Source organism: Phyllopteryx taeniolatus, chromosome 4, assembly GCF_024500385.1.
Source record: "Phyllopteryx taeniolatus isolate TA_2022b chromosome 4, UOR_Ptae_1.2, whole genome shotgun sequence".
Taxonomy (NCBI): Eukaryota; Metazoa; Chordata; class Actinopteri; order Syngnathiformes; family Syngnathidae; genus Phyllopteryx; species Phyllopteryx taeniolatus.
The window spans coordinates 9572352-9587964 of NC_084505.1; the positions used below are offsets into that span (position 1 = coordinate 9572352).

The 15613-nt window shown below is 40.1% G+C and overlaps 1 protein-coding gene across 2 annotated transcripts in view; it reads right to left on the reverse strand.

Annotated features, from left to right (window-relative positions):
- helz (helicase with zinc finger) overlaps window positions 1-15613 on the reverse strand; it is a 121430-nt gene that overhangs the window by 13349 nt on the left and 92468 nt on the right. For both annotated transcript variants that reach the window (XM_061769332.1, XM_061769333.1), the window contains 4 exons: window positions 12151-12196; window positions 7595-7782; window positions 7209-7413; window positions 7044-7114 (listed from right to left, as the gene is read on the reverse strand). In XM_061769332.1, the coding sequence (XP_061625316.1) occupies window positions 7044-7114; window positions 7209-7413; window positions 7595-7782; window positions 12151-12196 (510 nt within the window). The remainder of the gene's footprint in view (window positions 1-7043; window positions 7115-7208; window positions 7414-7594; window positions 7783-12150; window positions 12197-15613) is intronic.

Below are 15613 nucleotides of genomic sequence, written 5' to 3' on the forward strand. Positions count from 1 at the left end.
AATGACAAGAAATAAAACTCCAAGCACCCTTAGCTAAATTTTGTACTTAAGGCCATAACTGCGAACTATTTTGTGCATAAAAAGCAAACCCATTGGCTTCACAATACCTCCATGACTACTTCGCTCCCTATCTTTCAGCCAGTTGCTAAGACAAACTACCCTGTTCACAGTACCAGAGTTCAAGGCAGCTCTCTTTTTTGTAACTATGTAACCTGCAATCAGATACTTGCAGACCAGGACAGACAGATGTCGATGAGACCCTGCTCGACTGGACCACCACAGGAGTGGGCAGCCTGTTTTGCTGATGGTGGATTCTGCTTTGTACAAATTCAGGGCCCTGCTATACAGGGCTTCCTCATCTGAATCAAGAGACTAAAGAGAAAGATGCTCTTTTTCTTTGCTGGCTCCTGTGTGGTGGTATTCTTCCACTCTTACACTGTTCCTGTAGTCGGGCCTCAAGGCTGGTCCAAACCTCTGCTTGCTCTCCCCTTGCAAGACCTTTCAAATAATTAAAGCGTGGGTCAAGCACAGTGGCCATCTTGAGCCGTTCATGGTTAAGTGTAGCTATATGGTAGGATAACTCTTATGTGAAGGAAGTCTTGAATTTCACAGTGTAGGTTGAGTCATCATGGGAGACCTCCATGGTGCGGTACAGGTGGAACAGAGCAAGTAAAACCACTGACAACATGAGAAATGTCTCACTTCCACGGAGTTCAGTCACAAATCTGCAGTAGACAATTCAGGAAAGTAATGATTAATCTACAAAATAACTTAAATAAAGAGCTTTTTAAAGAAACAAATGCCATTGATAGTTTTATTTACCTGTATGGCTTAAGGACAGTCTCCACCTTTTGGAGTTTTAGCAGCTCTTATGGAGTTAATGACTAGCTTGTGCTTCTGTGTGTCTAAAACGCCAAGACAGCCTCTTGATTCAGCAGTAGACGAGATCATTTCCAGCTTTGATACATCCTGCGTGAGTGGCTCATTTTTCCGCCCAATCTTGATTGCGCCTGGTGTAGTTCCTCTGTATTAGCAGGGCTGTGTTTATAGTGACCCACTTATACATTTTCCTAATGCATCACTAAACCCACTATCAGCATGGCTAACAGTGGTGGCTCTTTGCAAGATGTGAGCAAAACAAGGCATGTGTTGAAATGGGAGGTGTCTTACTGCAGCTATAATTGTCTGTGCACTCTGTTCCAATTGTGGTTACATTTTGTAGAATTCCCCATTCCACTGCCACCGAGAGAAAATGCTCTGCACAGTTTTCAGCATTGTCTGGTGATTGTCTCCTGCACAGCCAGGGCAAAAGACTAGATGCCATGTCCCATCTGACATCAGCAATGTGTGCAGTGACGCCAACGTAATTTGTATTACTAATGGAGGAGGTCCAACGATCCTCAGTCAGAGCAACATATTGAGCTTTCTGCAATGCATCCAATTTTGCTTGCTTTTCGGTGTCATAATATTGCTAAATTTTGCTTGCATGGTCGTTGAAAACTTTGATTGCATGTTGCAATCTGTAGCACATTTTTGAATCCTTTGTCTTCTATAATCCAGAGCAATCCACTTTCCGAGTCAATTTGTGATTTTCTCCGATGTTGGCTTACTAATATTGGTCCTGAATCCGGTCACTTGCTCGAGTTTAGTTTGACGACAACTCTCAGAACTCGTACTGTGACTGCTAGCGCTAACCGCTCCGGCTGTTTCTGTGCTTGCTCTGACATGTTTTGCATTTAGATGGTACCGGAGGGTTGAAGTCCTCTGATGGTACGCAAACTCCTTTTTGCATAATCTGCACAAAACCATGCTTTTATTGCGACTACCATCAGGTAGTTTAAAAAAAATTCAACTTGCCTCCTAACAGTCCTTCCTCCGATTCCTCCATTGTGTTAGCCGTTAGCCAAGGTCTGATGTGTAATCGGTGTACCGGGAAATCGTTCACTGACAGACAGATCTTCCGCATTTGTTTGCAAAGCAAACTGCGATTAAAATGCGTCAATATTTTTCACGCGCTAATTGTAATCGTGATTAATGCGTTAAAGTCCCACCACTAGTATAATACTCTGCAAAAAGTCAAGACCACAATTAGATGCGTTTTAACAGTGCCACGTTTACACTAAGCTGAGCACGGATCTCTGCCAAGGCTAAACTACAAATAAAAGTGAAAACAAGTCATAGAACTTAGTATATGGGTTATTTTCATATAATTTGATCAGTAACTGCTTAGACATAGCCCACTTAATTTCCTTTTGAAAATCGATTAATTTAACTGATATGAGCACAGTGGTCCCTCGAAATACGAGTGACCCGACTTAAGAATTTTTCGAGATACAAGCCGCAGATTGGCCGAGTTTTTGCTTTGACTCGTGAGCCCAAACTTGAGAAATGAGTGCTGTAATGGCAGAAGGGGGTTCCACTCACTTGACAACAGGTAGCACTTTGGTTAATATAATTAGTAAATATATATATAAAAAAAAATAAAAAAGGTTTCTAGCTGTACACTGCCAGTACCAATTGGAGTTTACTTGAAAACTAATGATAAAACAAAGAGAATCACGTGTATTTGAAACAACCACAGCTTCCTTCAAGCATACAATGGAAAAACACCACAGCCACACGTGCTAACAATTAACATTATACAAAAATAAAACACAATAACGCCAACCAGGTGTTTAAAACGATTTAAAGCTATGGACAAGAGATAACTGGAGAAGTTACGGAGATACTTCTGCTGAAGACCCGAGCATTTGATGTGAAGTAATCACTTGGAGCAGATCGATCGGCACGCAAAACATTATTTAATGAAGAACTGAATGTAATCTGGGGTGTAAATGTTGTTACTGTGCTTGTACACGATGGCGTACTGTTGAGTGGAAGTTTTTTTTTTGTGTGTAAAAGACAAAACAGAAGTTTTTGGACCGCTGATGAGACAAACAACCTTCCTGCACAGCATAAGGAGAGAGAGCAGGGGCAGAGCGAGTGTAGGATGGGATTGGGGGAAGAGAGAGAGAATTTAAAGGTATAGGCATGCAAATGTAAGCAATTTGTGTTTCCATGTGTGAGACTTGGATTGACTACACTTCATCAAACCAGTTAATACATTTACATTCTCTTCTATTACGTTTTTTATGACTCTATTTTACAATATACTGCCATCTGTCTGTTTGAAAAACGTTTTAAAAAATCTTTGGGGACTGGAACGGATTATATTTTTCAGTTTTTTTTTTTAGGTAAGAGCATGGTCACAGAATAAACTCTTATCTCAAGGTACCACAGTATTTGAATTATTAGCAGTTATTCATGGAAAGGTCACCATTGTTTCTAAGAAAATAAAGTATTCTAAACTAATATTTTTCAAACTTTTAATGCCAAAATGTCTAACGCTAGGTTTCCGAAATGAAGTTCCATGATTTGTAACATGTTTTCTGAAGATGTTCATTACATTTTTGGCTACACAGTGGTGCCTCGAGATAAGTGACCCGACTCGTTTTTGCTTTGACTTGCAAGCGCAAACTTGAGATATGACTGCTATATGGCGGCAGCTAGTCACGCGACAACAAGCAGCGGCTTGGCTGATATAATTAGTACATATTCTTTCAAAAAAGAGGCTTCAATCTCTTAATTGTGACGACTGTTTGGAGTTTACTATCAAACTAACCATAAAAGAAAGAGAATGTGTATTTGATCCAACCATATAGCCTCCATAAAGCATACTATTGAAAACTCCACAGCCAGCCACATGGGGTATTAACAATTAACACAAAAATATCATCAACCAGGGGTTTAAAACAATTTGAAGCTCTGGACAAGAGATCCATTTTATGCTGGAGAAGTTACAGAGTTATGTCTCCAGAAGACGCGACCCATTGATGTGGAGGATTCACTCAAAAGCAGATCTGCATGCATAAAATTATTAAAGAACTGAATGTTAGGTGGGCTGCAAATGTTACTGTGTTTGTATACAATAACGTACTGCGCAAGTTTTCTTAACTCATTTCCTGCCACTGACGTCTAAAGACGTCAATTAGGCTTGAAGTTTTAACCGCCACTGACGTCAATTGCGTTTTTCAACGGGGATGGGTGGGCGGGAGTAAGGGGTTCGGGGGTCTCTTATGTAGCTTGCAGAGGGCAGCAATGCTTTAAAGAGAAGGAGAGTAAGAAGAAAATATTTCAGCCATTGTCTGAAATGACAGAAAGGATGGCTGCTAGAGAGCCAATGGCTTTGTAAAAAAAGCCACTGGTGATCGAGCCGGGTCATGTGACAAGTCCCTGTGTGGCTCATGGTCCGATCCATGGGAGGCTAGCCAGCTCATCGGCCGAAGAGGCTGTAATGAATTCAGCGAACTTGACAGATTAACGTGATAAGTGGTAGCCCTCATGGATCACCTACAAGCAGCAATGCTTAGTTACCAGAAGCCCCACGAGATCAGTGAGAAGGTAATGACCAATTCTTACTAATGGATAACTTACTAAAGCTAGCGCTAGCTTAGCATTAACGGTCGCTGTAGGGATCACAGCCATCCTCCTTTCCTTCAATCCATATTACATAAATGCAATTTAGTCCCACTAGTTCAAATTATAATGTAACATTTGTGGACAGTACTAATATGAATTTTCAATCAATCTTGCAGCGATCGAACGTCATTCAGTAGTGCAACAGAGAAAGGTAAAAAAGTGCCCCCCCCCCTCAATGTCAGTCACTTTTCTCCTTGATATAACTGTTGCAAAAAGGCTGTTTTCTCAGATTTTTTTGTCAGAAACAGTGATTTGGGTGAAGCTGGCCTACATTTGGCTGCTGATTACTAAAGAACGCAAAAAGAAAACTTTTTTCCCTATAAAAGAACAGAGTCTAATCTTTCTTTTTGTGGTCTTGGTGTTTACATCGTCATAGCAGGGCTCTCCACCAACTTTTCCCACCAGCACATGATTTGGTCACACCATTTTTTGAGGAGGTACAGTATGTCCACAGCATACCTTACTTTCGACTGACAGTGACTTGAGATAGATTTACAAAATACTTACTGTGAACAAGAAGTTTTTCCGCAACAAGCAGTAATAGACAAAACAGATACATTTAATTTACAAATAAATAAATATGGCTTTACTTTGAATTGATCATTTGTTCAACTCAGAGGGGCCCGTTTTTATAGTGAGGACTCCTAACATTCTCCCACTGGGAAAACCACTTAATTTTGAGTATTACCATAACCATGATTGACATACATTTGAAAATGACATTGCACATACAGTATCTTTATATGTATGTCTATGCTATAAACAGGGCTTAGATAGATAGCGAGATTTGGTAGCTTTGCTAGCTTCATAAAGTTATTAAAAACCTTTGCACATGACTCTGTGTTTGTAATAATGAGTGAAATGAAAAGCAGACAATCTTTGCAGTTATGAATGCGTGAAAGTGTCGGAACTATTGCATGTCTTCACTGCTATTGTGATTGTATAAAGAATGGGTTTAATGAGTATCTGTGCAAGTCACGCGATTTTTATAAAGCTGTTTATTTCTTTACCGTTAAGCACATTGTGTCTGTACCATTTATGCAAGAAATGGATTTCAGTGGACCACCACCATTTGCGCGGTCAATGGACTCCATCAAAGCTGTGACAGAATTTAAGCCAGGAAAAAAATTATTGCACAAGTTCATTCATTTAAAGGATGGGTGTTCTTTTTCCAATGTATTTCTAGTTTGCATTGCGAATTTACACCAATTACTTTGCCAGTTTTTCAAATTATAATGCAATTAAGTTTTAACACCAATTGGTAAAATTGTGCCTATAAGTTCACCGCTGATTTTGTTTTATTAAATAGTTATTCTTAATTAATAAAAGTTATCATTTATGATTTTTCCCATACAAGGTTAAGAAATATTGTTTGGATTACATTTGGATTGGACTCCCATGAAATCAATGTACTGTATATGGCTGCATCAGCTAATGACAGTGACGGATAATTTAACCAAAATTCTTTGCCTATGATTCAAAAATAGAAACAATATCCACAGCTAATCAGCATATGAGCGCCACTACTTGCTCAAATTACAGTACGATCATCTGGTCACTGGGTTTGTAGTTAACCGTAATCGGAAGGGTTTATTAGCTTAGCCACTGAGAACCAGCGGCCTACGGAGCCACGAACTCGCTGAGCAGCACAAGCTGACAGAGGGGGGCTCTGAGCGGAAGAAGAAGTCTGGCTAGTCGGCTGGATCTGCTTGCGACAGTTACGGATATTTGGACAACAATTCTTCGCCTACGACGCCAAAAAAAGTAAATATAATTTCCACAGCAAATTGGCATATGATCGCCAACCCTTACGATTTATTTATTAAACTGTATTTTATAACTGACTACTCGAGCATTTACTCACCTGCAAATGCTATCCAGCGAGGCCTATGGAGCTGCGGAGTCGCTTAGCAGCACAAGCCGAAAGAAGAGCAAGCAGAGACGGTGTGAGCCGAGGCAGAAGCGTAGCTGCCTAAAATTTTAAATCAGTAACTTTCTGGAAATAAGTCTGTAAGCATGGCTGTTACAGCATGGGAGAAATTTACCCATATAAAACCTAGACAGCATAAACAAATTGCTAGAGTTATTATTTTTTTTGCTTTACCATTATTGATCAAATTGTATCAAAATGAACCGTATTGGTTTGTTTGTCCAGCTGTTTGTTAGTTAGCAGACTACTTCCAGGTTCATGGAAAATGGAGGACAGACCAGGTGCCATTATGATTCTAGGGATAGGGTAGTTCAATGATAACATATTGACTTACATGGTTTAAAAAAAATAATAATTATGCACCCTTATTCAGATCATTGCCAAAATGGATTGAACTCAATTAGTTGTTCCTTTTTCCTTTTTAAAGTTTTATGTACATTGGTTCTGTATTCGTATGTGTCTGCTGTGTCCTATTACGGTTTTAAACGTCATAATGCTCACTGTGAAAAAGGGTCATTATAAAAACTAAACTAGTGGTGACATAAGATTTTGCACTGCGCAGTATAGGTTTGGTATAGGTTTATGTACAGTATACCTGTTTATCCTTCATTTCTGTGTTTTTTCTCTCAGGTGTCTGCTCCGACTTTGGACATCCTTCCACTTTACCTAAAAGTAGTCAACAACAACGGTGTTACCAGCATAATAGCGTATCTCTTGCAACTTGATTGCTTGTTATTGTAAAATAAAAATCAAAGCATGCCATTTCTGACTGCATCCGACTGTAGATCTGTGTCAGGGCCTGGTTGGCCCACTTCAAGTGGAGTGGGATGTGCCACCCCACTGCAAGGAATGGGGGAGCCTCTATTCTGAGCCTGCAAGAGGTTGAAATTGTAGGCCATGGCTGCCTGGTGACTCATGATGCGTGGGTCAACAGCAAAGCGGTTCTGATAACCTGGCCAAGGCAACTAAAGAAGAAAAAAATATAAATAATGAATATATCTAAAAATGATAGATATTCAAGGCATGAGTTTTAGCTCTTATTTTGATTTCATTTCAAATTACTAGATTAAATTATACAAATTTGGCTTGCACATGCACACATTTATCAATATGTTACCAATCTTTTAACAGAAGCCAAAAACTTACAGGAAGTGGCATGGGCATGACCATGTTTCCACCATATACTGCTGGAACATAAAGGATGCTGGCGCCTGTGTGAGGGTCTATCCTTTGAACAGGACTTGGTGACTTGCCCAAGCTAGCTGGGGCAGCAACCACGGGCGGTGTAAATGCCTGGATTGGGTTTCCCATTAGAACAGCTGGGTTGGGCTGGGCTGCATTGAGAGAGGAGCAGAAAATACTGTTTACCTTTAGATTATATATTCTTAACAGATGTGACTGCATACATGTTACTGACCCCACTTTATTGTGAAAGGTGCTTGCTTTACACATGAACACTGAGGTGGAGGGATGTTCAAAAATCTATTTAAAATTGAAAACATTTTCTAAAAAATAGCAATTGATCTGCTTTGTTTTACATACTTAGTTGTTTTTAATCACATTGTATATGTTTATTTCTAGCACCCTGTTGATGAAACAAGTTCTGTTAAAAAGATCCCCAAAAATGGCTACTCTTCAAGAAAAGGCACAATTGGAAATGCAGACACAGCAAAACTACAAGACTTACATCCAACAATTTATGGAGATAGGGACAGCGTTAAAGGGAAGAGTGGACAACCAAACATTTGAGGAAAATAAAAAATAAAAAATCTATTCCTCATTTTGTAATAATTTCCTTAGATTTTTCTATTCATTTACACTTGTAATAAATTTGTAAAAAGATTACATGGGCACAGACATTTCTATATCACAGACATTTTTCATCCAAATTTCACTATGTGAATATTTATCAATTTACATGTCTGTGAATATGTGCAGATGTTTTGATGGTCCACACACACCTTCGCCAACTTGTAGGAACACACAGCGTGTAGCTCATTCTGCCAAGGTCATATTCAGACACTTTTTGGAATACATTTTTAAGATTTACAGCACCTACAGTCCCCTCCAAAAGTATTGGAACGACAAGGTCAATTCCTTTATACTGAAGACATTTGGGTTTCAGATCAAAAGATGAATGAGACAAAAGTTCAGAGTTCCAATTTTATTTCATGGTATTTACACATCTAGATGTGTTAAACAACTCAGGACGGAGCACCTTTGGTTTGAAGGCACCCACTTTACAAGTGAGGAAAAGTATTGGAATGGACATGATTAAATGAACTTATAGTAAATAACATTTAATATTTAGTGGCATAACCCTTACTTACAATAACTGCATCAAGCCAGCGACCCACTGACTTCACCAGACTGCTGCACTCTCATTTTAAATGCTTTTCCAGGACTTTACTTACTGCAGCCTCTTTCAGTTCTTGCTCGTTTCTGGGGGTTTCTCCCTTCACGCTCCTCTTCTTTTTCTTTAAATTGCCATTGTTATTTTATTTAAATTGCTATTATTATATTATGTTATTACACATAACTTAATTTCTGATCTTATTTGTTGTACTTTCTTTGTATGTATGGATTACTTGGGTTGTTCCCAACATCTGGTGAAATTTTCATGTCAATAGCACCTTTGGAAATATATCCATCCATCCATTTTCTGAGACGCTTATCCTCACAAGGGTTGCGGGAGTGTTGGAGCCTATCCCAGCTATCATCGGGCAGGAGGCGGGGTACACACTGAACCGGTTGCCAGCCTATCGCAGGCCACATAGAAACAAACAACCATCCGCACTCATATTCACAACTACGGGCAATTTAGAGTCTTCAATGAACCTACCCTGCATGTTTTTGGGATGTGTGAGGAAACCGGAGTGCCCGGAGAAAAGCCACGCAGGCACGGGGAGAACATGCAAACTCCACACAGGCGGGGCCGGGGATTGAACCCCGGTCCTCAGAACTGTGAGGCAGACGCTCTAACCAGTCGGTCACCGTGCCGCCTAAATAAGAATAAATGAAAGATTATAACAAGATAAAGGAGCGGCACGGTGGGTGCCGCTCCTTTGGAAATATATTAGTGAGAAAAATGGTAACGTGTTAAATACTTATTTCAGCCGCTGTATAAACAAACCACCATTTGCACTGAAATTTACACCTATGGGCAATTGAGAGTCTTCAGTTAACCAACCATGCGTGTTTTTGGGATGTACCCAGAGAAAAAACACGCAGGCACGGGAAAAATATGCAAACACCACACAGGAGAGGCTAGATTTAAACCCGGGTCCTCAGAACTGTGAGGCAGATGTGCTAACCAGTCGGCGACCGTGTCGCCCTCAATAAATCCCATGATTACAAGTTACAATTTTAAAGTGCAAAATAACATTTCAAGTTCTCGTCAGTTGTTTCTTTTACTGCCAGTACATGGTGGGAAACACATTTGCTTTCTCCACATGTGCGACAATGCACTTTTGAACTTCTTTATGCATCTGGGGTATAGTTTACTCCTGACGGATAGGAATAATGTAGTGAGGCTGCCGTGTGAGTCTTTTTTTTTTTTTTTGCTCTGTGCGACTTGACTTCTGGGGGGCAGTGTGGTGCATACAATGAGATAGAAGAAAATCACAATCAAATAGTAATATAACTCGTTTTTCACAGAGTTTGAAGAATATATGCCTTAGAGTAGGGCTGCACAATCGAATTTTAATTGTGATAGCGATTTTGGCTGCCACGATTAAATTAGCCTGATCGTCAGCAATTTTTTACATTTAAAACGTGAGCACTGCTGCAAAAGAAAAGTGAATCATTTGCAGCAGTGCCCAAAACCTAGTGAGCTACCCACCAGGGGGCGAATGCATGGTTCAGGTTTCATAAAGCTCAGGCACTGGCACTCCGGTGGCAACTTCTAAATAAAAGCCTAAAATGGCACTGCTGTCCAATGCCGTAATATATGAAGCTTTTATTTTGATGTCCAATGCAGTAATATGTGAAGCTTTGATTTTGAAGTTGGGGGAGAGGCGGCTTGCCACGGTAAGACACTATTAACAATCGTAGCACGCCCGCGACCCTTGTGAGGATAAAGCGGTACAGAAAATGGATGGATGGATGTAGCGGCTACCTTGACTTCAACTTTTCGCCTGGCCTGACTGCAATAAAAAAAATGCTGTGAGTACAAAGAGAGGCAAATCACAACTTCTTTCTTCTTTGTAGTTTGTGACCGTGCACGATTGACCAACGGTCAAGCAGAACAACGGAGACGTACCAGCCTTGACAATTCACTATATTGACGAGGAGGATTTTCAAATGAAAAGTCAGTGCTTGCAGCCTAATATTATTGCATTCTTTGCAGTAACTGTATTTGCTTCCATTAAGTTGCAGTTCATGATTGCACTTTGTAATAGCACATTTATTCATTTAGCCCTTGCTAGAATTTGTTGTAAACACTTATTTTTCAAAATTATTATCTCGCATTTATTCTTGTTTCAAGAGTCATTGTGAAAAGAAAAAATACATAGTTTGTTAAAAAAGTAGTGCAATAAAAATAAAGATTTTTCCCTAACATGAGGAATAATCGTGATGAATATTTTGGACATAATGGTGTTGTTACATTGCCTGTTTAAACAAGGTCTGTGTACCAATATTCATTATTTTGAGAGCTGTAAGTGCCACAAGTTCGATGTTAATTGTTTGTGAGCTCATTGGTGTTATTCACGTGTTAGCTTTCAGCTGGCAATTTTTGTGAACAAAGTCTGATGTATTTGAACATGCAATAGGTGTCATTCTTTTGTTGTGTCTGTTTAATTTTAGAGTTAACTTCAATTGGAGTTTCAATAAATTACTTTAAGCAAGCAACATTCACTCACTCCTTGCTACTTTGTTAGCACCTTAGCAACCTGTTTTCGTGATCACATGGGCTCTGCATGCTGTGTACGTGGTCCGGGTACTGCTGGAGCAGAGCCTCGAATGGACCGCTTGTATAAGAGTGCTCATATCTGCGATTTCAGATCCAAGTCCAAGATAATCAGAAACTCGGTATTTGGCCTATATCGGACCGATATCCAATATCACGTCGGCTCGGGACACCCCTAATAGTAGGGGGTGAACAAGGTTTTTTTTTCAAGTCGACGCTAAGGAGACGATAGTTGAATTGACGTCAACTAATCTATGATGTCCCTGATTTTTTTGTTTTTCAGTCTCAATTCACTGTGCATGCCTCCAAACAGAAGCTCGCTTGCTCAATCACTCTCCCCACTGCCCTCAACTGCACAGCACCACACCCCTACTCAGCCATCCAATCACATTCAGACACTCTGAAACAGATAACTATAGCATACAGTCCGATACAATTTGTACAACTCTAATGACCACAAAAAAAAATAAAAAATAAAAAAATGTGGGTGGGTAATATTGTAGTAAACATGCAATTGTGTTACATGGATTGTTGCAAGACTTTTATAAGCTCCAACTGTCTTTGAGACCAGAAGTGAGTCGATATGTGGGCATGATGCATAGAACGTGCTTTCATTATAATTCAGGAGAGTTGCATATTCTGTAAGTGACGTGCTACCGGTCTAATCTTTAATACAAGCTTGAAGTACCACTGCGCACTTTACTCTCCCAAAAGGGCATCAGCTTACATTTTTTGGTGAAACTTCTACCAACCACTTAAAAAAAATTTTTTACAGAAGACTGCGAACACTCACCATATCCTTCAGGTGGAAGGTGCTCTGTGTGGTTGGTATGTTTGCCCTGAAAGATAAAGAAAGGTTCATTACAAAATCACACAGGAGACTCCGTAACAGTCAAATGTGTGGCATTGTGTGGCTGCTGCAAGATAAACAGGACTTTTAGAGTGGTCCTGGCTGTCCCGCATGTCACAACTGCGATTGAAGCACCATTTCATCAGCGATGGGGAGGCAGGAATTCAAGTGAGTGGTAGCAGAGCAACTAATTTAATTTGATCTGAATATCTGAATTTAATTTGAATATTATTTAGAAATGCAGCCCTATTCTTTCACATAATAAACAATTATAAATCTAATTTGGAGCTGAGATGCAGTTAGACCACTATGTGACCACGGATCTACAGTGGGTACGGAAAGTATTCAGACCCCCTTAAATTTTTCAGTCTTTGTTATAGTGCAGTCATTTGCTAAAACAATATAAGTTAATTTTTTTCCTCTCATTAATTTACACACAGCCCCCCATATTGACAGAAAAAAACGGAATTGTTGAAATTTTTGCAGATTTATGAAAAAAGAAAAACTGAAATATCACACAGCCATAAGTATGCAGACCCTTTCCTGTAACACTCATTTAACTCAGGTGCTCTCCATTTCTTCTGATCACCCTTGAGATGGTTCTACACCTTCATTGGATTCCAGCTGTGTTTGATTATACTGATTGGACTTGATTAGGAAAGCCACACACCTGTCTATATAAGACCTTACAGCTCACAGTGCATGTCAGAGCAAATGAAAATCATGAGGTCACAGGAACTGCCTGAAGAGCTCAGACAGAATTGTGGCAAGGCACAGATCTGGCCAAGGTTACAAAAAAAAAATTCTGCTGCACTAGAGGTTCCTAAGAGTTCAGTGGTCTCCATAATCCTTAAATGGAAGACGTTTGGGATGACCAGAACCCTTCCTCGAGTTGGCCGTCCGGCCAAACTGAGCAATCAGAGGAGCTTTGGTAAGAGAGGTAAAGAAGCACCCAAAGATCACTGTGGCTGAGTTCCAGAGATGCAGTCGGGAGATGGTAGAAAGTTCTAGAAAGTCAACCAGCACTGCAGCCCTCCACCAGTTGGGGTTTTGGGACAGAGTGGCCCGACGGCAGCCTCGCCTCAGTGCAAGACACATGCAAGCCCGCATGAAAAAAAAAAAAAAAAACACGTGAAGGACTCAGAGATGATGAGAAATAAGATTCTCTAGTCTGATGAGACCAAGATATAACTTTTTGGCCTTAATTCTAAGTGGTATGTGTGGAGAAAACCAGGCACTGCTCATCACCGGTCCAATATGGTCCCAACAGTGAAGCATGGTGATGGCAGCATCATGCTGTGGGGGTGTTTTTCAGCTGCAGGGACAGGACGACTGGTTGCAATCAAAGGAAAGAAGAATGCGGCCAAGTATAGGGATATCATGGACGAAAACCTTCTCCAGAGTGCTCAGGACCTCAGACTGGGCCGAAGGTTCACCTTCCAACAAGACAATGACCGCAAGCACAGAGCTAATGAAGGAGTGGCTTCAGAACAACTCTGTGACTGTTCTTGAATGGCCCAGCCAGAGCCCTGACATAAACCCAATTGAGCATCTCTGGAGAGATCTGAAAATGGCTGTCCACCAATGTTCACCATCCAACCTGACAGAACTGGAGAGGATCTGCAAGAAGGAATGGCAGAGGATCCCTAAATCCAGGTGTGAAAAACTTGATGCTTCATTCCCAAAAAGACTCATGGCTGTATTAGCTCAAAAGGGTGCTTCTACTAAATACTGTGCAAAGGGTCTGAATACTTATGGCTGTCTCATATTTCAGTTTTTCTTTTTTAATCTGCAAAAATTTCAACAATTCAGTTTTTTTTTTTCATGTCAATATGGTGTAACGTGTGTACATTAATGAGAGGGGGAATGAACTTAAAAGATTTGAGCAAATGCTGCAATATAACAGCGTGAAAAATTTAAGGGAGTCTGAATACTTTCGAGACAAATCGGTCATCATAATTTCCAGCTGTCTTGTGTACCATGCATCTAAATGCTCTATATTAAAACTCTCTTGTAAAACTGACCCTCTGTGCCAAACATATTAGAAAGCTGATACCAAAAACGTCACACAAAAAGCTAGAATGACAGTTCTAACAATATCATTCATAATACTACAACAACGGGATGACCTTTTAAACAAGCAACATGCTGCATATGGTGAAATAAAAACTTCTACTGGAAGCGCAATAGGATCAAATGTTTCATGGCTTAATTGCCCATATCTGTCTCTCTAAAGCCAGCTGATGCTGCCGCTCACTAGGCCCAGTGGATAATGGCAGCAGGTTAGATGCTGTGTCAATTTCATTAACCTTTACCTTGGGCAGACAGTGGGGACAGACCATTACCATTCTTCCAGAAGCGCATCTGTAAGGTCACACAATGATGTTGGATGAGAAGGCCTGGATCTCAGTCTCCACTCTAATTCATCCCAAAGGTGTTCTATTGGGTTGAGGTCAGGACTCAGGACCCTGTCAAGTTCATCCTCACCAGACTCTGGTCATCCATGTCTTTATGGACCTTGCTTTGTGCACTGGTGCGCAGCCATGTTGGAAGAGGAAGGGGCCAGCTCCCAACTTTTCCCACAAAGGTGGAAGCATGGAATTTTCCGAAATCTTTTGGTATGCTGAAGCATTCAGAGTTCCTTTCACTGGAACAAAAGGGCCAAGCCTAGCTCCTGAAAAACAACCCCACACCCTAATCCTCCATCCACCAAACTTTGCACTAGGCACAATTAGGCCTGTCACGATATTTTTTCTAAGACTATATATTTTCCCAAAAACTATCACGATAATGTTTTTTTAATGCCTCTGAAATCATGAAAAATAAGGCCCACCTTTATTATGTTTTTGCTATTTATAATATTAAATATTTTTGCTTTAAAATCATTGTCATTATTACTGTTATTATAATTTCATTTCTTGTTTCTCTATGAAATTGTTTTTCTTTACTCTGTGATATGGATCCCCCTTAGTCTGAAATAAAGAGCTGCAAGACTAGTCTGGTTTACATGGAGTCTTCTATTCTGATTATAATCAGTTTGCTCTGTCTGCGGATGCTTCGTCTCGACGTAAATGCACGATGACATCATGGTTTACACATGGCGTAAATATGGTGGCTCCCCTCGTATGCAACGGAGATCTTGTTTTTAACAACTTATGTTTTTTTTTTTTTTTAAATGAATGTATAAAACAATGCCAACTACTGTGCTAAATAGATAACGAACCTCCATCTTGATAATTGACGTGACTTTCACGACTGCGTGCGCATGTCTCATGGCTGTTCCGATTAAATGTAGTGCACATCATGTATTTACCCAATCGGGATAGATCACGTCACATGTAAACACTTGAGAGATCTTCCGTCTTAATGACTTCAATCGGAAAGACAAAAAAAGTCTCCATGTAAA